This window comes from Carettochelys insculpta, chromosome 1, assembly GCF_033958435.1.
Source record: "Carettochelys insculpta isolate YL-2023 chromosome 1, ASM3395843v1, whole genome shotgun sequence".
NCBI classification, from domain to species: Eukaryota; Metazoa; Chordata; order Testudines; family Carettochelyidae; genus Carettochelys; species Carettochelys insculpta.
Genome location: NC_134137.1, coordinates 7,694,246 through 7,718,974, shown reverse-complemented (window position 1 = coordinate 7,718,974; position 24,729 = coordinate 7,694,246). Strand labels below are relative to the sequence as shown.

Below are 24,729 nucleotides of genomic sequence, written 5' to 3'. Positions count from 1 at the left end.
TTGAGGAGATCGAGCTTTTCCCTCTAATGGGTCCATATACTGACATCAAAGTTAACATTCCATCCTACTGCTTATTCACCTGGAAGGGTTAGCTGCCCCTGAGGACTTCGCTGGACATGGGCATTGCTTACATAACCTGACGCTATCTGTAAATAATGCCACCTCACTGCTCAACCCCCTTTATACATGGTGTCAAATTTAAAATATTTACTTTTATCTTTGTTATAAGGTGTGTAACTCCCCTCACTGTGCGTCTCTCCCTTTGCAGGTACATTGAACATCTCTGAGCCCAAGCAGAACTGGGAACACCTAATGGGAGTTTTCAACCACACTCCTTCTGATCCCTTAATATTTGCCCTAATGGGCATCCCTGGCCTGGAAGCTGCCCATGTCTGGCTTTCCATCCCTTTCTCTACCTTCTACATTATTGGTCTGTTGGAAAATTTCACTATCCTGTTCATTGTAGGGAAAGAACCATCCTTGCATAAGCCCATGTACCTGCTGATCTGTATGTTGGCACTCACTGAAATAAGCACATGTACCTCCATCATACCAAAGGTACTGTGTATATTTTGGTTCAATTTAAAAGATATTACTCTGTGTGGCTGCCTCACCCAGATGTTCTTCATTCATGCAGGTACGGTGATGCACTCAGCCATCCTCGTGACAATGGCCTTTGATCGCTATGTTGCCATTTGTAACCCTCTGAGATACACCACCATCCTCACTGATGCACGAATAGCTAAACTAGTGCTAGTGAGTTTGATAAGAGCTGTTCTCTTTATTCTGCCCATACCCCTGCTCCTGAGCAGAAAGCCATTCTGTGCCAACCGTGTTATCTACCACACGCACTGTGATCACATGGCTGTGGCAAAGATATCATGCGGGGACATCACAGTCAACAGGATGTACGGCTTGGTGATAGCATTTGTAGTTATTGGGTCAGACCTGACACTCATTGCCACCTCCTACGGTCTGATCATCAGAGCTGCCCTCAGAGTCTCCTCCAAGAAAGCCCACAAGAAAGCCCTAAGCACCTGCACAGCCCACATCTGTGTGATGATGATGTCTTATCCTGCCTTCCTTTTCTCCACGCTGACATACAGGTTCGGTCAGGGTATTTCTCCTCAAATTCATGTAATCTTGTCCAATCTCTATGTTCTTCTCCTCCCTGTGCTTAACCCCATTGTTTATGGGGTCAAAACCAAAGAAATTCGTGAGAAATTGAGCAAATAAACCTGCTGCAGGTGAGATCCTGTGGCCACTGACTTTAAACCTGTCTGACAAGAGAAGAGAAGGACCTCTCCTCATGAATCAAGTGACCTCTGTCCCTCTCTGGCTGAGAACCTCCTCACACCTAACGTCTTATCACTCCATCACAAAGCACAGCTCTCTTGGTTGTTGAGTTCCCTCTCGCTTTCACCATTGCCTGATCTATTTTAGTGTCAGCTATCAGTCCCCATCACCACACAGCCGTCCCTCAGCCTTTCAGAGACTTACAGATCTCCAGAGGATACTTCAGTCTTCTGAAGCCAGGTTTTCCATGAGTATCTATGTGAACGCAGCTCATCAGCCTTTTGATAAAATGATGCTATACCTTCTGGTAATCAGACAGAAAGGCTGTGTGTACACTCCAGCTCTGTTTCGAAGGACGGCTTTTGAAAGAGAACATCAGAAGGTGGCCTTTTGAAATGCAGCATCCATACACGCAAACAGGGACCGGAGGTTTGAGCCGTTCTTTCAAAAGGTCCCCAGGGCACTTTTGAAAGAGAGTGTACACACGCCCCAGCGCACTCTTTGAGAAGAACAGTGGCAGGAAGCACCACGCTCAGAGCTGCATGGCAGATGAGCCCTTCCGGGGCCGCCACCTGCTGTCCCTTCAAAGGGCCCCCCCAACACATGCATCAGTCTGCACATGCTGAGGGCCAGCAACCCATCCCCAGCATTCACTAAGCAGGAGTAGAGGAGGCATCCCGGGCCCCCATGGACCCTGAGCAACATCCACCCTCCATCGGGCTGTCGCCAGTGGGACATGGTCATTGCCACTGTGCTCCAGCAGCTCTGGGTGGCCACCCCAATAGCCACACTGCTGGAGGCCATCCCCAGGGTGCAACATCCCCAGTCGGTCCCCTGGGTCACCCGTGCTTGTGGAGCTTCCCCACAAGTAACTGGTGGGACCAGCTGATGCTGGAGGACTGGGGGGAACCAGTGGCTACAGAACTTCAGGATGACCAAGGGGACATTCCTGGAGCTGTGCCACTGGCTTGCCACAGCCCGCCATCACTGTGACACCTGCCTAAGGCCGGTGCTCCCCTTGCAGAAAAGGGTGGCCATCGCCCTGAAGTAGCCCTGCTGGAGTTCCTTGACTTTGGAACGCTCCTGGTCTGGGGGCCGGGTGGGATGATCATGGCTGGTGAGTCCCTTAGCCAGGCACTGAAATGCCACCACATTCCAGTTCCGGACCCCCTTCTGGTGCAGGACTTCCTCATCTGCCCAGAGGGCAAGGAAGTCCTGCAGCTCTCCTCGGTCCAGGAGGGGCCCCAGTGCTTGGGTGCCTGGCTCCCCTCCTGGGAGGACTCCCCGTGGTCCCTGGGTGTCCCCTGGGGTGTGCAGGAGCCCTGGCTGCTGGCCATGGTGCTGGAGGGGGTGACACTTTGCCTCGGGCATCACGGCTGGCAGTGGGCTGAGCAGCATCATGGGCTCCCCGCTATCTGCATGCTCTCAGCTTCCTTACTGAGGGCTTCTGGGAGCCTGCATCCTTAAGCACGGCCAGACCCTGGAGCCATAGAGCTCAGTCTGTGCTGTGAGCAGTGCCACCGCCTGCCAGCTGATCTCTGCCATGGGGGTCTCCCTCTTTTAAAAAAGCGGGCTGTGGAGCATCTACACTTGCTCTCTTTCTAAATTATCTTTTGAAGGAGGGTGCTCTTCGCATCCCGGGAACGGAGGACCGACTTCAGAAGAACGGGGGGATTCTTACACAGTTATTTTCAAAAGAGCTCATGTGACTGTAGACACTCTCCAGTGTCTTTCTAAAGACCTCAATCTTCCGACCTGGATTTCAAATGTGTTTGCTAGTGTAGATGCACCCAAAGAAAGCAACTACAATGCTGAACTTTTTTATCTTAAGTACTGTTCTCCCTGAGCAGAAATTGCCTGATATTTCCTAGGCCCAATCCTTCAGAAAGAATGGACGATAAGCCAGTGTTTCAGATGGAAAGTGCTAATACATTAAATCTTCTGCTGGAATTACAGACATTCTACTACAGCTTATTCCATGGACTTAGGAAACTAGACAGTGGTATTGGGATTTGTGGAGAGTATAACCCAAAATGTGAGCAACCAATTGCTGTGCAATCAGTCACTATGAATTAATGAAATACACCAACATATAGTTAAGCTGGAAGTTTCTGCCAGTCAGAATGGGAGGAGTGGATAGGCAAGTATATAAGGGAGAATTAAGGAAGGTAAGTGTATGAAAATGTTGACTTTATACACACCTGATCATAGAAATTCACAATCAGGAAGTATTATGATTCAGTAGCATGTTTTATGTGTTCTGTAGAAGTTATAAAAGAAGTAATACAGCAAACTTTGGAGTTGTCCTCTGAAGCCATCTGAGAGATGCTTTTCCTGATGCTCTGGCTAGAGCAGATGAGCATCTGGTAACTGCAAAAACCCACTGATAATTACTCAATCCTGTTCCAGATGTGAGTGAAATATCTGTGATGTTTTAAACCTATTGCTAATGGGCGACAGAGTGTTGTCTGGGAAATACTGAGCCAGACCTGGCATATGAGATCCAACCATGACAGAGGAATAGGAGCTGGCTGAATAAGCCCAAACCTAAATGCCATATCAGAAACAGCTGTTGGCTTTATTAGCCAAGGGCTACATAAAGGCAGGCAGAAAAGAAGCCAAGGAGGAGGAAAGGGAAGAGCCAGGGAGCTAGAGGTCTCTCACCAGCTGGGTGCAGGGGCTTGCGGTCCCAGAGGGAGAAAAATTTTAGCTACAAGTTCTTTGGAACGGGTACCGTAAATAAAAAGCACCAAAGCAGAGGTCCATGGTTGGCTTTTGGGTACCGAAGCAGCAGGATATAGAGAGGTCCAGCAGCACCCTGCCACATTATGTTTGTGAGTGCGTCAGTTGAAGAAACTGCAGTGTTAGACAAGAGCATACTTACTGGCACCGAATACTTGTTCAGACGGAGTTGGTGTCTTCCCATTGATTTATTCCTAACAACCGCTGAAGTGAAATAATTCATTCGCTCTAGCTGGAGGCTTTGAAAACAATGGGGAACAGACCACTGTGTTAAATTATGACATCAACTGAAGTCCAATAACTTATTGCTTTTCATATTTGATTTTGGAGTCACTTCCGACTGGAGCTTTCAAAATACAAACGCACCATTCCTGTTATCCAAGACATCAGAAGGAGGCATCAAGATTTCATCTGGGACTTCATGAAACATATGGGACAGAGATTGTGACGAAATATTGAAGTGATTCCATCTCTTCCAGGATTAAGTCCCTCATGAACTATATTGTCTGATATCTCATTTTTCCCATAGTTCTGCTTAGGACCCAGATAGCTGAAGCAGCAGTGGACAGTTTTCCCTGTAGTTCATTGACCTCTTACTCAGAACAGCCAAGAGGAGCAGTTTTGGGTTGAAAGTCTGAAAGATATGGATGCCACTGCAGACAGAAACTTTAGAGAATGTGGCTTTTTTGCTTTCATTTCTGTTGCTACCTTACCTGAAAGGCCATTTTCTTACATGCACTTCTTTCAAATAAATATGTATAATAAGAGGCAGAAGACTCTTTTAGAAAAAGAAAAAATTCTTTGTGCTAGTGCATACGTTCCATTCCACAAAACATGTTGTGATGAGCTCGCACCAAGGAAACAAAGATATAATAACCAGCAGAGGAAACATTTTACTTCCAATGAAGACAACAAGGGTTAAATGTTGCCTTTTACAGTCTAAGAATAATAAACTAATTCAACTCAATATATGGACATTAAATTCATCATTGAATACAATCAGAAATAAACAATACCAAAATGTTATTTTTGTTACACAACATATGTTTCGGACTCTTTCGCATCTATTTTATCACTCTTATTTGCTGAGTTTTGTTTGAATCACCTGCCAACATTCAGTTCTGATACCGGTATCAGTATACGGGATTTTATATTTGGAATTTGGTTGTTATTCCATCACTTTGTTGCAATTGAGACAAAATCCACCTGGGGCTTGTAGTTTTCTTTTCTTTTCTTTTCTTTCGAAATCTGTACTAGCAATCCAACAAAAGCTTTCATTTGTTATTTTATGTATAGACTCATAGATTAATTTAAAAAAACCCTTTGTTTTAGATGAGTTTTTGGGGATGTTAATGCAGGACAAATTTGTCAAACCTGCACCTAAAGCCCAGCTGGTAGCAGGGCAGCTGTGGCCAGAAAAGTGAATTTTTGGAACAAGACCCATAAACTTTTGTTCAGAGCGATGAACATTTTAGAGTTATGAGTAACTTTCATTTCCAAGTTGTTCCTTTAATTAAGGATGACATGGCCCAGTTTGACTTTGGAGATCAATGGGGAAAAGATCCTCAAACCCAGTGTCTTACCCTCCATCACTCAGCACTTCTCCCTCTGATGGTGAGTTCAGTCTCTATGACCATCACCTGATGTTTTCCCTTGTCACCCATCAGGTGACAATTCCACACACCCTGTCACTTATTGTTTAGAGGCCTCTTAGGCTATCAGAATATATGACACCATTCTGTCTCAACCTGAGTTTCCATTTGTCCGTGTGTGAATGGGATCCTTGATCAGTTTGACAAACAGAAGCTGTACTTTCAAATAGCCAAAAAGAAACAAACTACAATTCTGAAGTTCTTTGTTCTATGTACAGTGATCCAGACAGCAAAATTTACCCGATTTTTTCTATGTCCAATCCTTCAGGAAGACTGGAGGATAACCCAAGAACTAACAGTAGTAATTGAATTCAACAATTCAAGGCAACAATAGGCACCTTTGTACATTAGCAGGTGGCACACTCATATTTTATGGAAAATACCTGTATTCCATGAGTTGTCAAGGCTAATTATTAATGACTCATGTATCTCCTCAGTCAGCTCCATGAGCATTCTAGGATGCTTTCCCAATGCTGACAGTAAATAAATTATTAGGCTGGTTTAGAGATGCAATAATTCAGTGGTTAGCATACTGCTTTTCTAGACCCATGGTTGTGAGTCCAATCCTGGAAGGGACCTGTCTAGGACAGGTTAATTTAAAACCTAATCTGTCAGGGATGGTGATAGATCCTACTGTAAGGTCAGGGAGCTGGACTCTGGGACCTCTAAAGGCCCCTTCCAGTTCTATGTGCTAAGTCTGTGCTATACCTTGCAACCAAATGCTAGAAAATATTGTTGGTGCCAGAATCCTCGGAATAGAATCATAGAATCATAGAACAATAGAGCTGGAAGAGACCCAAAAACGCCACCGAGTTCAGCCCCCTGCTCAAAGCAGGACCAAACCCATCAGATCAGCCCCACCAGGGCTTTGTCCAGGTGAGACTTAAACACCTCCAGGGATGGAGACTCCACTACTTCCCTGGGTAGACCATTCCAACGCTTCACCACCCTCCTAGTGAAAAAGTTTTTCCTAATGTTCAACCTGGACCTTTCCAACCTCAACTTGAGACCATTGTTCAGTGTTCTGCCATCCGTGACCACTGTGAACAGCCTCTCTCCAGCCTCTTTGCAGCCTCCCTTCAGTAAGTTGAAGGCTGTTGACTGTGCGCTGTGTGAAGAAGAAAATTTCCTTTTATTAGTTTTGAACCTACTACCCATCAATTTCATTTGGTGTCCCCTAGTTCTTGTATTATGGGAAAAGGTAAATAATTTTTCTATATTCACTTTCTCCACACCATTCATGATTTTATATACCTCTATCATATCGCCCCTCAGTCGCCTCTTTTCCAGACTGAAAAGTCCCAGTCTCTCTAGCCTCTCCCCATATGGGACCAGTTCCAAACCCCTAATCATCTTAGTCACCCTTTTCTGAACCTTTTCTAATGCCAATATATCTTTTTTGAGGTGAGGAGACCACATCTGCACGCAGTATTCAAGATGTAGGCGTACCATAGTTTTATATAGGGGAAGTATGATATCTTTTGTCTTATTATCTATCCCTTTTTTAATAATTCCTAACATCCTATTTGCTTGACTAACTGCCGCTGCACACTGCGTGGATGTCTTCACAGAACTATCCACTATAACTCCAAGATCCCTTTCCTGATCTGTCGTAGCTAAATTTGACCTCATCATGTTGTACGTGTAATTTGGGTTATTTTTTCCAACATGCATTACCTTACACTTACCCACATTAAATTTCATTTGGCATTTTGCTGCCCAATCACTCAGTTTGCTGAGATCTTTTTGTAGTTCTTCACAATCCCTTTTGGTTTTGACTGTCCTGAACAACTTGGTGTCATCTGCAAATTTTGCCACCTCACTGCTTACCTCATTTTCTAGATGATTGATGAACAAGTTGAACAGGATCGGTCCCAGGACTGACCCCTGGGGAACACCACTAGTTACCCCCCTCCATTGTGAAAATTTATCATTTATTCCAACCCTTTGTTTTCTGTCTTTTAACCAATTCCCGATCCATGAAAGGATCTTTCCTCCTATCCCGTGACCGCCTAATTTACATAAAAGCCTTTGGTGTGGGACCGTGTCAAAGGCTTTCTGGAAATCTAGGTATATTATGTCCACTGGGTGCCCCTTGTCCGCATGTTTATTAACCCCTTCAAAGAATTCTAATAGATTAGTTAGACACGACTTCCCTCTGCAGAAACCATGCTGACTTTTGCTCAACAATTTGTGCTCTTCTACGTGCCTTGCAATTTTATTCTTTACTATTGTTTCTACTAATTTGCCTGGTACTGATGTTAGACTTTTCAGTCTGTAATTGCCAGGGTATCCTCTGGAGCCCTTTTTAAATATTGGTGTTACATTGGCTGTCTTCCAGTCATTGGGTACCGAAGCGGATTTAAAGGATAGGTTACAAACCACTGTTAATAACTCCGCAATTTCACATTTGAGTTCTTTCAGAACCCTTGGGTGAATACCATCTGGTCCTGGAGACTTGTTACTATTCAGCTTATCAATTAACTCCAAAACCTCCTCTAATGTCACTTCAATCTGGGAGAGTTCCTCAGATTGCAACTAATGCAAAGTCTGGACTCACAAATAGGAGGGTAACATAAAGAACTCCTATCCGTTACCGAGTGACTGCCAAGAACAGAGAATGGTCAGACATCTGACTACAAGAACTTCAGTGAACTCGTCTTATTAACTGTTTAATTACTGTTGCCATCTTTCAGCCACTCTAAAGTTGAGAGATTGCTCCACAGATTAACTTCTTAAAGACAAAGCTACAAAACAAGATGCAGTAAGAACTGTTAAGAAATCATTTATGGTGGAGGTTGTAGATGAAAGAACGCAAAATCTCATCTGAACCTTTCACAGGGATGACTAAAAGCAGAAGCGTTATACTTCAGATGAAGACAGTGATGATTAAATATTGCTTTTTAGAGCCTCACAACTAGAAACTAATTCAACACAAAACACGGATATTGGGGACTAATAGTGAATCCCAATAGAAATATCTAACATAATTACATTATTCTTGTACTAAATATATCTGGGCTACTTTGAAGCTATTTTAATGAGATAAGTCACCATATTTTAAAATGTCTACCAAAGCTCAATTACAATGCAGGTGCCAGTATTGGTAGTTTGAGTGTGACTTGGATTTTCATCCCACTTTGCTGCGAATGTGGATGAATTTCTGCTGGGGCTTGTTGCTTTTAAAAAAGAATCAAATCTGTACTAAGTATCAAATAAAAGTTTTCCTTTCTTATTTGATACATAGACCCATTTCAGTAAGTACATTGGGCTACTTTGGGGTTAGTTTTCAAATGACTTTGGGCTGTTCATGCAGTAGAAATCCAGCAGCCAGAACCTGAGGACTGAATGAGTGGCACAGAAGGCTGAAGTGGGCCAGAGGCAGAGCGACAGCAGTGAGGCAGACGAAATCAGAGCTGGGCTAGAGGCCGAGCAGTGGTGCTGAAGCAGAGCTGGTCACATGCAGCTGGAGCAGACCAGGAGCTGGGGTAGCCCAAATCCTCTGCACCAACGGAAGCCAGTGTTGAATTACAGCAGGGAGCTGTGGGCCCCTAACAAGGATATGGGTTGCCAGCTGTGCTGTCAGGAAAGACAGCAGCAAGTGGGGGGGCAGCCCCCTGTGCCTGGAGAACCCCATACTTGTGTTGGACCTTCACAAAAGCTCATTAAATGATAAATAAATGAGTCAGTCTTTAAGGCACTACAGGAGAGCTTATTATTTGTGAAGCCTTCTCTATTGTCCCTTGAGAGACCCACAACTGTGCAGGAAAGGGCTTGATCTTCCCCCAGCACTCCCAGCAGGACTATGCATAGTTGAGCACCACACTGCCCAGCTGACCTGCAACCTGCTCCTGCTTCCCACACGGAGAAGTCAGACGCAGGGGGGCATGAAGGGCCACATCCCCCCTAGGTTTCTGCCAGGGTTTGCCTGCTGTGCCTCTCCTCACTGCACTTGCTGGAGCTGGGGCCCCGGAGAGGCACACCTGCAAGCAAAGCTAGGAGCGGTAGGGAGGGGCGGCTGCTTTGGCTCTGCTGGGAGAGCCAGGGAATAATAACTGCTTTCTCATGAGGGAAGAGGCAGGTTGGGCAAGGGGGAGCATGACTTGAACTTCTTGGGGGAGACCTTCAAAGGTGCCTTCCCACGATTAGCAAGTAACTGTTCTCCCAGTTCTCCTGGCTCAGAAGCCTCACTGGCTTGGTTCCACATGCCGCCTCCCCAGTCTCAGGCCATCAGGGGTACAGGAGATAAGCGGGTGTGGTATCAGCACCTCCATGGACCTCCCCTCTAGTTTGAACAGCAGTAGGAATGGGGTCCGTGGCAGGTATGGGAGAAGCTTGCTCCACTGGGCCTGGTCCCGAAAAGGTCCCCCCACATGGCAGGTTAAGCACCAAGTAGCTGGTGTCTTCCTGCCATCTGTGACCTCCTTGATACCCATCTCCCTTTCTTTCAATCCCTGAAAGCCTGTACCTACCCTCAGGCTTTCTTTTTGTCATCTTTGCACCAGGCCTTTGCTACACTGCTGGGCACAGCACTTCAAACATTGCTATTCTACAGCAAGAACAAACATACTCCTTCCTTTCCTCCTGTTTCTGACTTAATCCTCTACCTTGCAAGCCTCTTTCATCCAGTTTCAAGTGGGGTGCCCCAAGGATCAGTTCTCGGGGCAGTGCTATGCAACATCTTTATTAATGAGCTGGATGAGGGGACAGATTGCACCCTTGGCAAATTTGTTGATGACGCTAAATTAGGAGATAGATTGATATGTTGGAGGGTACAGGTAGGGTCCAGAGTGACCTAGATAAATTGGAGTATTGGGCCAAAAGAAATCTGATGAGGTTCAGCAAGGAGAAGCAGAGTCCTGCCCTGGAGACAGAAGAATCTAAAGCAATCTGGGGAACAACTGGTTAAGTAGCAGTGCAACAAAAAAGGACCTGGAGATTATGATGGATGAGAGGCTGGATATGACCCAACAGTGTGTCCTTGTCCCCAAGAAGGCTAACAGCATAGCAGTGTGCATTAGGAGGAGCATTTTCAACAGATCTAGAGAAACAATTATTCCCCTCTATTCAGCACTTGTGAAGCCTCAACTGTAATACTGTGTCCAGTTCTGGGCCCCTCCATACTAGAAAGGGTGGGATGCATTGGAGAGGGTCCAAAGGAGAGCAACTAAAATGTTGAGAAGTAAAGGGACTTCTAAGTAACCCGGGCACTTCGAGGTACTGTGAGTTAGCTGTGGCTACTCACAAGCCAGCACTTGGAAGTTTAACACTTTGAAGTTGCCACAGGGGACAATTAGCTTAATGAAGTGCTTCATATTCACAGCAGCACTTCATTGATAATCTCCCAACACCCCACTTACCATGCTCCCTTTGAAGTTGGGAGCTAGTTTTGACACAGACCCAGTCTTTTTTTTTTTTTACTGAAATGATCCCCAGGCAATATATCAGGCACACATCAAAGTCATTTTGGTCCTGGGAGTGGCGAAGGAACCACTCAGAGAGTGGAGAAGTCCCATTGCACAAGTTCCGACGTGAGACAATTTTCTGCATTGATGTCTGACAAATCAACCCATTATTGAAATGTAATACTAACCCAATGCAGAGAGAAGATACAACTACTAGAACAGTTTGAGCTGCCATTTATATATTCACTTTAGACTGCACAATGGGATAGTACCAAAAACCTTTCCTGTCAAAATATTGGGAGAAGAAAGTCTTTTTCTACACCCTTCTGTTTACATCCATACAATACCATCTTATTTGGCTCAGACAGGGTGGCAGTGACTTTTCATATGGTCAGTGATATTATAACAACTTGAGTGATATGCAGCAGTTTGCTGCTATGATGAATTGAAAAAAAATATTTTTTGTCCTGTATCTTGTGGCAATATTTTGTCACACAGAGCAGATCGCCATACATTACATATGCAAAAGAAAGCCACCCAGTTTGACCTCAATATTTAACCCACTGGCTTTGGCCAATCATTTCTTCACTCCCTTGGGAGGCTCTCAAGCTGTCGCTGTTTATAGTCCATGGAGGGAATTTTCTCTTGGTCCTGGGCAATGTGTGTCCACAGGGACTGTAAAGGGGAATCATAAATGTTGTTGCCCAGAACAGTGAGTGTCAGACATATGAGATTCACACACCGACTCATAGGCTCTGTCTTTCTGTTTCTGTACGGAGATATTTCTCTCTCTGCTCAATGGAATTGCGGTAAGTTGCTTGTTAATGTTAGTGGTCAAGACTCAGGAAGGGTTCTTGGCTTCAAGTCAAGAACCATTTGGGCAGGATTTCGCCAGGACAGTGACTTGAGCAGTTTGATATTTGTCAGAAACAGGACTGGATTTACATGCACAAATTAGAACTATAAATGGATGAGAAATACTTTGGACACATACACGTTTTAGTGATCGGTGCTTTGTCACTTCTTCTGTCCTTATCTCTTTCTCAGTCACTTCTTTTCTTTGGTCTGTGTGTTTTTTCTTCTGGGCCACTCAAGTTTTTCAATTCCACTCCTTCCTTCTCTTGGTAGGTAGCACATCCAAAACTTCTGCAGTGGGTATCTGTGTTACCAGAGGCTTCACGACTAGAAAGATTCTGCTTTCCTAGCGTGCGTTGGCTGGGCCACTCCAGATAGATACTGCCCTCCCTTAAAGCAAAATCAGGACCCTTGTGTTTGGAAGTCCTCATTTTTCATGACCTGTCTGAGAATGACACATAAGCTCAGGGTTTCCATCAGACTCTTTTAGTACCTAACAGAACAGCATTCTCTGTGGAGGGAGAATGGGTGGGAGGTGAATGAGTGTGTACCACATTGTGGTTACGCTGTACCCAATTTTCTCTGACGCAGTCCTTCATCTGGACCATCCTTCTTTCCATGGGCGATTCCACTGCAGCCTCCAAAGTCCAAATTTCTAATGGGCTGCCATGCATTTTGTGTCATTTGGAGTAGGAGGCACTTACGCTTTCTTCTTTGAGTTTCCAGACCATTTCTCCCTCCTGTGGGGTCTGTTCCTTCCTCCTTCCCTGCAAGGTCTGAGCTGCTGCTGCTGCTGCTAGAGTTATCTTCAACCTCAGAAAGGCAGTTCAGGCTGATCTCCCCCTTTATGCTCCCGGTTCCAGAAGAGACTGAGTTTATCCTAGTCTGAGGAGGTATTTCTGTGAGTTGTCACTGTGGGATCTGGCATGGGTTTTGGACCTGGGTGAGAGGTATCACTGTGAGGCAGCAGTGGGGGTAGTGTGAGGAGGGGGTATACACAGAAAGGTGAGCAGCACCGCAGGTTCAAGAAGCAAGCAGGGGGTGTAGAAGGAGAAGTGGGTTGTGAGGACAGTGAACAGGGGATAAAATTAGAACAGGTCAATGCTCCTGAAATTCATTTTTAATTTGTGACTGTTGGTATTTCAGCAGTGAAAAGAATATTGATCTTATCTCCTCAATTGACTCACTCTCCCACCATTCCAGGCCTCGTAATCTGTACTCTTCTCGCCCATCCAAGGCTGTTGTGATTCCAACAATACACTGATCACTGGCGTCTTCTCCATTATCCTCCATTATCTTTGGCTCCCACGAACACTGAGCTACCCCAGACTCTCCACAGCTCTTCCTCCTCAGGGGATGAGGTGTCTGCCATCATTCTTGTTCTGTTGCCTCATGGGTAATCCTTGAGTGCACGTCACTGGTGAGAAGTCTCCCACAATGACTGGCAAATGCAAACTCACCTGTGCCGTGGCCTTTGATGCACATGAATGCACCACTTGTTTGGGGATGGCTACTCAGGAAAAACGCACAAGCTAAGAACTATACACTTTAAATAATGACACCAGATAATGCTGGGACACGATAGAGCCTAAATAAATACAGCAGCCATTGCAGGAACCCAGAGCTTTCAGGTTTAAAGCCTCCAGCTGACAGCTGGGCACATATTAATCAAATCCGAGGCCAGAAGGGAATTGTGATTATGGAATCTGATGTTCTTATGTTCTTACCTGCTGACTTCGTGTAGAGAACTGGACAAATAATCTCCCCAGAAGTATTCCTAGATGAGATCTTTTACAGATAGATTCAACCTTGAGTTAAATCTTCTCAGTGGTGAAGAATCCACCAAGACCCTTGCGAAATGGTTGCCATGGTCCATTAGTCACACAGCATAAGAATTTGTGGCTCATTTCTGAAGAGAATTTCTTTAACTTCCACTTCCAGCTGTTGGATTGTGTTACACCTCTGCATGCTATGCTGTAAGCATATGATTAAATATTGGTTCCCCATGTTGGTACTCACAGACCGTAACCAAGTCAATCCTTGTTTAACTACATCGAGCTCTTTGAGTGTGTAACCATGACAGGTTTACTGTTCTCTGCTAATTCCTGTGCCTCTTCACTAAAGCCTCTTAAATGTATGAACATACATCTTTAATTGTGAGCACCAGAAAAAGACATGGTTTTCCAGAATCAGTCACATCAGAACCAAATAGAAAGGTAAAATAATCTCTCTACCTTTCTTTGAGAGTCCTCTTGCTTTCATCCAAGGGTCACATTGGCTTTTTTGGCCACACTGTCACAATGGGAGCTCATCAAAACAAAAAGCAGTCAAGCATCACTTTAAAGACTAGCAAAATAGTTTATTAGGTGAGCTTTCGTGGGACAGACCCACTTCTTCAGACCATAGCCAGACCAGAACAGACTCAATATTTAAGGCATAGAGAACCAAAAACAGTAAGCAAGAAGGAAAAATCAGAAAAAGATAATCAAGGTGAGCAAATCAGAGAGTGGAGGGGTGGAGGGGAAGGTCAAGAATTAGATTGAGCCAAGTATGCAGACGAGCCCCTATAGTGACTCAGAAAGTTCCCATCACGATTTAAACCATGTGTTAATGTGCCGAATTTGAATATAAAAGTCAGCTTATCCACTTCTCTTTCCAAACTATTTTGCTAAGCTTTAAAGTGCTACTTGACTGCTTTTTGTTTTGATAGTGTATAGACTAGCACGGATCCCTCTCTGTTACTATACAATGGGAACTCATGTTTACTGCAGTAATCCTTCCCACCACCAAATCATTTCAGAGTCATTGCACTTCCCATGAGAATCCTCTGTCAGGTAAGAATTGCCTACATTCTTTATTCCTAGATGTGGATATCTACATAGCTGTGTTAGAACAGATCTTGTTTCCTTCAATCCAATGAACCAGCCAGTCCTGATTGCTCTGAATCAGTAACCTGTTCTCATCACTATCCCAAAATTTTGTATCATATGTGAGATCTTTGGACATGAGTAGGGTAAAAATCTCAATTACTGACACCTGTCTCTGCTTACTCTTGTCAATTACCACTGCAACTTGTGTCTGCCACAATGCTTATTGCAGAAAAATCTCTCTCCAAAATAAACAAGGGAAATAACAGAGGTACATGCGAGTAGCTCTAAATCCCAAGTCATTTGTGTTCATTCTGTTGAGCACAAAGTCAATGCCCTGCATGATCATGCCTGCCTCGATGCCTCAGTCTCAGTATAGGATTTGCATTGTGCATGAGATCCTTGGTCAATCTATTGCAACATCTCAAAAATTGGCTGCCTCAAGTGCTGTAAAAGAAGGCGGTATGAGAATGGGAGAGCTGGCTTCACTCTCAGAATGGAATCACCCCACTGATTGTGCCCTAAAATATGTTGGCATATATATTTTCCAAAAGATCTATTTAGTGTAACTACTGTAACTGGAGGGTGTCACTATCTATGCACACGTCCAAACCCTTCCTGATGCTTGCTTACCTCATGGTCTCAGTTACCTCTTGTGTCACTGGGTTCTTCAGTCTAACCAGTCTAACTAGTCAGTTGGTGAACAACCCATTCTTTTTCATCTGTTTTGAACTTGCCACATTTCAGTTTAATTGAATGCCCTCTTGATCTTCTGTTACAACAGTGGGAGAAAACATTCTTCATCTAGTCTGTACCAGCCACTAGACTAGAGTTATCTCATGTTCCTTCAAATTCATCTTCTCTGTGAAATATCAATCAAAGGTGTGGTTTTTTTTCTCAATCAGTTACAATAAGGAAGATTCCCTGGGGACCATTCTCATTTCTCTTTCCTGAATCCCCCTACTCCTGCTATATCCTGTGTGAAAAGGGTGCCCAGGACTACACAGAGGAGAGAAGAGGAGAGCCAAACATTAACCGACTGATCTTGTGGCATTAGATTTTGTTTATAACTCCTCATCCTGTTCATCCTGGATCCTAATATTTTGTTCAGTTTCTGCCCATGCTTGTACAGTAAGCAGGAATTCACAGAGCTGTACCATGATGCCGAGGTCCATGCCCTGGTTTGTATAATTCAATTAGAACCCTGTATGGCAAGTGAGGAGTTCAAGTTTTTCCTTCCAATGGGCAAACGCGCTGCAGTTTTTGGCATTGACGTCCACCTGCTATTGTGCTGCCCATTCTCCTCGCTTGGTTAGCTCCTTCTGAGGATTTCTATGAGCGTGACCACGACCTAAATAATCTGGTGCTCTTTGTAAATGTGGACATCTTACTGCTCACACCCTTTCTGGATTCACAATAACTATATTTACTGTACAGGTTGAACCTCTCTAATCTGGCAACCTCTGTACCTGACCAGTGCAGGACAAAAGAATTTGCCAGACCATGAAGGTCAATAATGTCTAGTACATTACCAACACGTCTGTGTTTACTGAGCGCTTAGAATACATTGAGGGGTAAATTACGGTTGAATAACAACACAAAACTTTGAGTGCCAGGAGTAGTGACTGGACACAAATTTTATAGGACCACAGGAAACTAGGCCTCCGCATAAGTGATCATCTGATTTACTAATATCATGCCAGATTATGCATGTTGATGGATGAGAGAATTTCAGATTAGAGACGTTAAACCTGCACTATTTGTTATGAATGTGTTATCCCTCTTTCTGTGCTTCTGTCCCTTCACAGGCCTCTTGAGTGTTTGTAAGCCCAGTCAGTGCATCAACTGTCTCATGGCAGAATTCAACCTCACCTTCTCTGACCCTTCAACATTCATCCTGACAGGAATCCCTGGCCTGGAAACTGCTCATATTTGGATTTCCATTCCCATGTGTGTGTTCTATGTTATCACACTCTTGGGAAATTTCACAGTTCTGTTTGTCATATGCAAAGAGCAGACCCTGCACAAGCCGATGTACCTGCTGCTCTGCATGCTGGCGCTCACAGATATTGGCATATCTTCCTCTGTCATACCAAAGGCACTGTGTATTTTTTGGTTTAATATGAAAGACATTTCAGTGGATGGCTGCCTCACCCAGATGTTCTTTTTTCATGTGGTTTCTCTTATGGACTCAGCTGTCCTTGTGTCAATGGCCTTTGATCGGTATGTTGCCATATGTAACCCTCTGAGATACACCACCATCCTCACCAATGCACGGATAGTTAAGCTAGGGCTATTGTGTTTGATGAGGGCTGTTGTCTTCATTGTGCCTCTTCCCCTGCTTCTGAAAAGACTGCCTTTCTGCGCCAACCGCATTATTCCCAGTACGTACTGCGACCACATGGCTGTAGCAAAGATGTCTTGTGGAGATATCACAGTGAACAAAATATATGGTTTGATGATGGCATTTATAGTCATGGGATTCGACCTGTCACTCATTGCCCTCTCTTACAGTCTGATCATCAAGGCGGTCCTCAGAATCTCTTCCAAGAAAGCCCACCAGAAAGCGCTCAACACATGTACAGCCCACATCTGTGTGATACTGATGTCTTATCCTGTGGGACTCTTCTCTACTCTGACACACAGGTTTGGTCAGGATATTGCTCCCTATGTTCACATCATCCTAGCTAACCTCCATTTCCTTATCCCCTCAATGATGAACCCTATAATTTACGGGGTCAAAACGAAAGAGCTTCGTGAAAAAGTGGGCAAATACATCTTCAGAACATGCTTGAGTATTGTCACTGCCTTTACACTTTCATGACAAGTGTGGTTTTTCAGACGTGGATTGTGTTACACTGAATGTGCAGATTACAAAAATATGATCAAGCTAGTTGCAAACATGTTTTACACATAGCCACTATGAATTAAAAAAGAAATCTTCATGGCTAACAGCTACTGTAATTGCAAAGTGCGCGTTATTATGCAAGGTCAAAATCTCACTGGCACTTTCTGCTAATGAGAATTGGAGGAGTGTATAGAAAAAATAAGATATTTAAAGAAGTTAAATGGATGTAAAACTTTAGTGTAGATTTCTGATAAAAAAAAGAGTTCATGTGAGGTTAGGAAAATTATTATCCAGCAAGGGTCACTGTGATCAATGTGATTTGTAGATGTTATAAACAGGATGGCCGTGTCTACACTGGGCCAAAATTTTGAAAGGGCCATGCTAATGGCCAAATCAGAGAATATTAATGAGGCACTGACATGAATATTCAGCACCTCATTAGCATGCTGCTGGCACCGCTCATCTACACAGGGCCCTTTTCAAAAGGACCCCACAAACATCAAAATCCCCTTATTCCTATCAGAAAGGGCGCCGTATAGATGATCTGTGCGCAATTGAAACACGGCACTTTTGTAGTGCTGAGGCCAGCAGCATGCTAATGAGGCACTGAATATTCATCTCAGTTCCTCATTAGTATTCTCCGATTTGGCCATTAGCAGCCATTTTGAAATTTGGGCCAAGTGTAGACAAAGCCTATGTGTCTAAGTTACAACAATCTTTCAAAAGAAGTTCTTCCAGGAGATCTTTTCCAAAAATCTTCTTTTGAAAAACCACGCCCATACACAAAAAAGCAGACTGAAAGTGTGATCTGCTCTTTGAAAGGAGAGCGTCCACACAGCCCTTGCTCTTCTAAAAGAATGGGATATGGATAGAAAAATCCAGCACCTTGCGGACTCCTCTTTTGAAAAAAGGGCCTTGGGAGCGTCTGCAAAAGTTTTTTTTTTGTTTGTTTGTTTTTTTTTAAAAAGCTGCACTTCCTGATCCTTCTTCCAGAAGCAGAGCTGAACTCTTTCGATTTCAGATCAAAACAATGCATTTTGTGTGTTGACACTCCATGTGTTCTTTTGAAAGAAGGCCTGCTTTTCCAAAACAACTTGCCAGTATAGATGCAGCCCTAGGGAATACACTGTACTTTGGGGCAATCCTCTGCAGCCTTCTTGAGAAACATCTTTCCTGATACCCATTTCTCCCTACAGGTGAGCAACTAGCCACTGTGAAGCTGCTGTTAATTTTTCAATACCATTCAAGGTGTTCGGAAAATAGCTGGCATTATCTAAGCCTATGATTTATGTCTCTGACTGCTTACATTTAATAAAGTGCAGTTTGATGACACCATGCTTACTTGCATTTCATCCTTCATCATGTATTATTGTTGTTTTTCCACTAGTTTATTCCTGACACTTCCTAGAGTGAAACAGTTAATTTGCCCTGGTAGGGGTTATTGAAAATCCTTTCTGGCAAGAGACTGTTGTGTTAAACAATAACACCTCCTTGGAGTCAAGTGACTTACTGCTTTGCAGAATCGATTTTGGAGTTGCTTTCAGCTGGAACTTTCAAAGTGCACAAAAATGGTGGTTTTTAGGACATCACAAGTAGGTGTTGAGAGGTCATGATGGAGGTTGTGAAACAGAGACTGACACCAACTCTCCAGGTGATTGAATCACTTGCAGTACTAAATGTAGAGAGAAGAAAGCCTAGGATATAAGACCTTCGATCCCTGACAGAAAATCTGGAGTGGAGTCCGAAGGTGGTTCGGTGTCAACTTCTGGCACTGTCCCGGCAACTCCTGCAGCTGAGCTGGTACCAGACGTGGAGGTTATCCTCTCCTTTGGACTATATGACTAAAGCCGAGAGGGGAACACTGGTGTCTGGGCAGCCCAGAATCTCCATAATAAGTGCCCAGGCTGGCACCCAGAGAGGTACTTCTGCATCACTGAACAGCGTTGCATCAACACGGGAGGCAACAGATACCGGTTATAAGCTCTTCCTCGACTGGCGTAGAGAACGAACGCCAGGGGTTGCCTTTGATGGTGGGAGAGATCCTCGCATCTCACTGGACAGTCACCGCCTGCCTCAAGCTGGGCAGCCCCCAGCCAATAGGGTACTGTCCCGCTATAGTTCACCTGCCTCACTGGGTGCGTGAGGCTTCAGGTTCCTGAACCTGGCAAGTGACTGAAATTTGGGCACCAGGCAAACCAAAAAGAAAATTAGCAAGAAATGAGAAACAACAATTTAAGCTTGCTTGCTGGAATGTGCGGACCATGCTGACTGGCTTGACTGAAGATCTTCAGGCCATCAATGATACCCGAAAGACCGCTGTCATCAACGAGGAACTGAAGAGGCTCCAAGCTGATATCACTGCACTGCAAGAGACGCGACTTGCAGATTCGGGATCTCTAAAGGAAAAGGACTACACTTTTTTCTGGTAGGGTAAAGCCCAGGAAGAACCTAGAGAGCATGGTGTTGGCTTTGCTGTCAGAAACACACTTCTACAAATATAACAAAGACGAAGCCGTGCTAGTCTATACACTATCAAAACAAAAAGCAGTCAAATAGCACTTTAAAGACTAGCAAAATGGTTTATTAGGTGAGCATTCGTGGGACAGACCCACTTCTTCAGACCATAGCCAGACCAGAACAGACTCAATATTTCAGGCACAGAGAACCAAAAACTGTAAGCAAGGAGGACAAATCAGAAAAAGATAATCAAGATGAGCAAATAAGAGAGTGGAGGGGTGGGGGGGAAGATCAAGAATTAGATTGAGCCAAGTATGCAGATGAGCCCCTATAGTGACTCAGAAAGTTCCCATCACGATTTAAACCATGTGTTAAAGTGCCGAATTTGAATATAAAAGTCAGCTGATGGGAACTTTCTGAGTCACTATAGGGGCTCGTCTGCATACTTGGCTCAATCTAATTCTTGACCTTCGCCCCCACCCCTCCACTCTCTGATTTGCTCACCTTGATTATCTTTTTCTGATTTGTCCTCCTTGCTTATTGTTTTTGGTTCTCTGTGTCTTAAATATTGAGTCTGTTCTGGTCTGGCTATGGTCTGAAGAAGTGGGTCTGTCCCACGAAAGCTCACCTAATAAACTATTTTGCTAGTCTTTAAAGTGCTACTTGACTGCTTTTTGTTTGGTAGTGTATAGACTAACACGGCTTAGTCTCTGTTAGTACTTGGTCAAGATGTTGCTGAATCCCCATCAATCAGCATTGACAACTATACGTTAGAGGTCGTCCACTCATTCGTTTACCTCAGGTCCACCATCACTGACACCCTGTCGTTGGACACTGAGCTAAATAGGAGGATCAGAAAAGCAGCCACAACTCTGTCCAGACTCTGCAAGAGAGTGTGGAATAACAACAAGCTCTACACTCACACCAAAATGCAAGTCTACAGAGCCTGCATCCTCAGCACCCTCCTTTATGGCAGCGAGACTTGGACCCTGTATGCTCGCCAGGAAAAGAGGCTGAACGTCTTCCACTTGTGCTGCCTCAGGCACATCCTTGGAATATCATGGAAGGAGAGAGTGACCAACACCGTCGTCCTCGAGCAAGCTGGAATCCCAACCATGCACACCCTCCTCAGGCAGCGTCTGCTCCACTGGCTTGGCCACGTCCACAGTATGAATGATGGAAAGATTCCAAAAGACATCCTCTATGGTGAGCTAGCCAATGGCAAAAGACCTCCTGGATGCCCCCAGTTGCACTACAAAGATGTCTGCAAGAGAGACCTCAGAGAGGTAGACATGGAGCTGGACAACTGGGAAGAACTAGCAGACGACCGCAGCAGATGGAGGCAGGGGTTACACAAGGGCCTTCAGAAGGGCAAGATGAGGATCAGACAGCTAGCAGAGGAGAAGTGAGCGAACAGAAAGCACAATAAGGACTTGCCAGACACCCACTACATCTGCAAGAGATGCAGCAAGGACTGTCACTCTCGTGTGGGTCTTCATAGTCAGAGTAGACGCTGTAAATGAAGCCCTCAATTGAAACTATAAAGGGTGCGATCCATAGTCTATGCAGAGTGAAGGATGCCTACTACTACTACTACTATAAATCTGACAAAAAAAAGATGAATATTTCCGAACTATGTTTTCCTAAGTAGTGCTGGTGGAGCTTGGAGTGGGGTAGAAGTCACTTCATTACCCTTCTCCAGAGCCTGAAATAACCCAGTTCCCTCAGGCTACAGCTACACTGCAGCCGTATTTCAAAATAAGATATTTTGAAACAGCTATTTTAAAATACATGGCTTTGAAATAACACAACCATACACAAAATGTGTTTCAAAACAGCACCCATCTATTTCAAAATACCAGTTCCAGTTCCAAAGCGCTATTTCAAAAAAGTGCTATTGGAATTCATTCTGGATGACTTCAAAACAGCACTATTCCATGTCTTAATAGGGCCTATTCCAAAATGGCAATTTTTGAAATGGGAGGTATTTCTCTCAATTTGAGGGTTACCAATTTTGGAATAAGACACCCGGGCCGTTTCTACACAGGCAACTTTCTTCGAAAGTGGCAGGGTAATACAGGGCCCGAAATATGCTAATGAGGCACAGATGCAAATTCCACATGCCTCATTAGCATATGGTCCATGATTTGGTGTCCGGACTCCAAAATGCAGTTTAGAAGTGTGGCCCCCGGGGGGTCTTCCAGAAGGAAGTCCTTCTTCCGGAGGCCCCTTCTTCCCAAAAATTTTCACTTTATTAAAAAATTCAATGAAGAAACATTTAACAGACAAAGTTGACAACAGAATATGACAATTTTATAATGCAGAGTCATTATCTTCACATTTACTATAAACAAACCAATTAAAAAAAAAGGTAAAATATGAACGGATCAGTCCATAAAAAATACAGTAAGAAAGAGATCCCAAAAGCTTAGGTTTAGTTCACTTAACTCTCTCTCTCTTACAGTCTTTGATCACCACATCCATTTGGTTGTAGGAATCCTCAGTTGGAACCCATGCAGATTTTTCTCCACTGTGGACCACTGCTGGAAGGCCAGCGAACAGATTAACCAGTCACTCAGTTAAGTGACAAGTATGCAGATTTAAATGAAAACCTGTAATGAGAAAATACAAAAACTGAGAATAACAAAACACAAATGACTTTTTCCCCATGGTACGTTTAAAGAAAAGTTGGTCATTCAGATGAGCAGGCAAAGTTACCTAGAACTGTTTGGCTCAAATCAAAACAACAATAAAAACATATGATTAAAACAGAAGTTTTTTTTCGCTCCCAGTTTCACTTTCAAAAAGTGAGACTGTTCATGCTGCCTATTAGAGGGTGAACACCATCACTAACCTCGTGCAAATTACCTGTAAAGGAGGGACATCAGCCTGCTGCATGGTCCTTGCTCACATTCTCCCAGCAAACACAGGGCACATGGCACTCAAAAAAGCAGCTACCCGGGCTGCTTGCCCTCATGGGGGGTGGCATGGCAATTTGAGAGCTCCTGCCACAGTGCAGAGGAGGAGAGGCAAAGAAGTAAAGAGCAGCAAATACTGCCCTGCACCCCTCTAACAGCTACCAACACTTGCCCTTTCTGTGGTCAGCCCTGTTGCTCCAGAATCGAGCTGGTCAGTCATCAGCAGACTCACAAACAGGAGGGTGAGATGAAGATGCCCTGCTCGCTGTGGGGGAGGGATAACTCAGTGGTTTGAGCATTGGCCTGGTAAACCCAGGGGTGGGGGCTCCATCCTTGAAGAGGCCATTTAGGGATTAGGGCAAATAGATGTCAGGGATGGTGCTTGATCCTGCCAAGAGGGCAAGGGAGTAGACTACATGATCTCCCAAAGTCCCTTCCAGTTCTAGCTGATGTGTATCTCCAATTATTAAAACCCAGGGCTGACTGCCCTCATTGAGCCTGACTCCAGCATCAGCGACAAAATCCTGGGAGCAGGTCCCAAACTGCCCCACCCAAATCAGCAATGATCCTGCAAACCTACTCCTACTGCCTATGGGGGCTCTCGTAATGAAATAGCCCCCTGTGAGTTACATGGGTTACAGCAGTCACAGAGTACTCATGCAAACACTTTGCAACCTCAAGTGGTACCACAACATCCCGATACAGTGATGATACTGAAACATTCGACAAGGGTAGGAGGAACGCACTGTGCTCTCCCAACGGACAAGGGCAGGATGACACTACGCAAAGGACATGTTCTGAGTGAATCTGCATGTAGACGGTGATGTCAGCAGACAGAACTAACTTGCCTGTATCACAGTGTAAAAATGCATCTCTGAGTGAGTTCCATTTTCCAACCAAAGAGAGAATGGAAGGTCTTGTCCTTCACTGAACTATGACTGTTTTCAAGGCCATATATGTCTTAGAATCCTTGCTAAGTCTGTTGGCTGGTATTATCATGCTTTTATGACAATTAACCAGACCAGGTGCCTTCAGCTTGTGCTCATAGGGGTTACATCTACAATGCAGAGATCTTTCAAAAGAAACCTTCAGGAAGATCTCTTCTAAAATAACTTCTTTTGAAAGAGAGCATCCACACAACCCCTGCGCTTTCAAAAGAATGGGCCAGGGATCAAAAAATCTGGTGCCATGAGGACTGCTCTTTCGAAAGAAAGACCCTGGGGAACATCTCCATGTTTTCTTTCAAAAGAAGCTTCCAGAAGAAGTTGTTCTTCCTGAAATGGGAAAGGAAGAGTGATTTCAGAAGGAGCACTGCATTCCTTCAATTTATTTTGGAAAGAACACCTTTTGTGCACAGAAGCTCTGCAGGATCTTTCAAAAGAACCCCATTCTTTCGAAAGTTTTTTGAAAGAACTTGCTAGTGTAGAAGCAGCCTAGGTGTTTCGACCAAGGTCTGTTGTGCCAGTTGTCTGTGTGGGGCTCTGCAGCTCACCAAGGAAATACACACATGTAGCCAAACATTTGTCATCATCTGACCACTCTGACCATCTGTGAGCTATGATCACAGATCTGCTGGTGATAGAGACACCTGTACAGAGGGCAGATCAGGTACAGATTGAGGTTCTTCCCCAAAACAGCCCAATCCCAATGCTTCAGTGTGGGGAGCTGTGACCTCAGACTGTGAGAGGG

General features: G+C 44.4%; 2 protein-coding genes across 2 annotated transcripts; both read left to right on the top strand.

The window, feature by feature from the left end:
* Positions 1-312: 312 nt before the first annotated feature.
* LOC142002750 (olfactory receptor 52P1-like) lies at positions 313-1,236 on the top strand. The gene has a single exon (XM_074979120.1). The coding sequence runs from the start codon at positions 313-315 to the stop codon at positions 1,234-1,236; it is 924 nt and encodes a 307-aa protein (XP_074835221.1).
* Positions 1,237-16,669: 15,433 nt separating this feature from the next.
* LOC142007651 (olfactory receptor 52N4-like) lies at positions 16,670-17,641 on the top strand. Its single transcript, XM_074984340.1, has one exon. The coding sequence runs from the start codon at positions 16,670-16,672 to the stop codon at positions 17,639-17,641; it is 972 nt and encodes a 323-aa protein (XP_074840441.1).
* Positions 17,642-24,729: the final 7,088 nt, after the last annotated feature.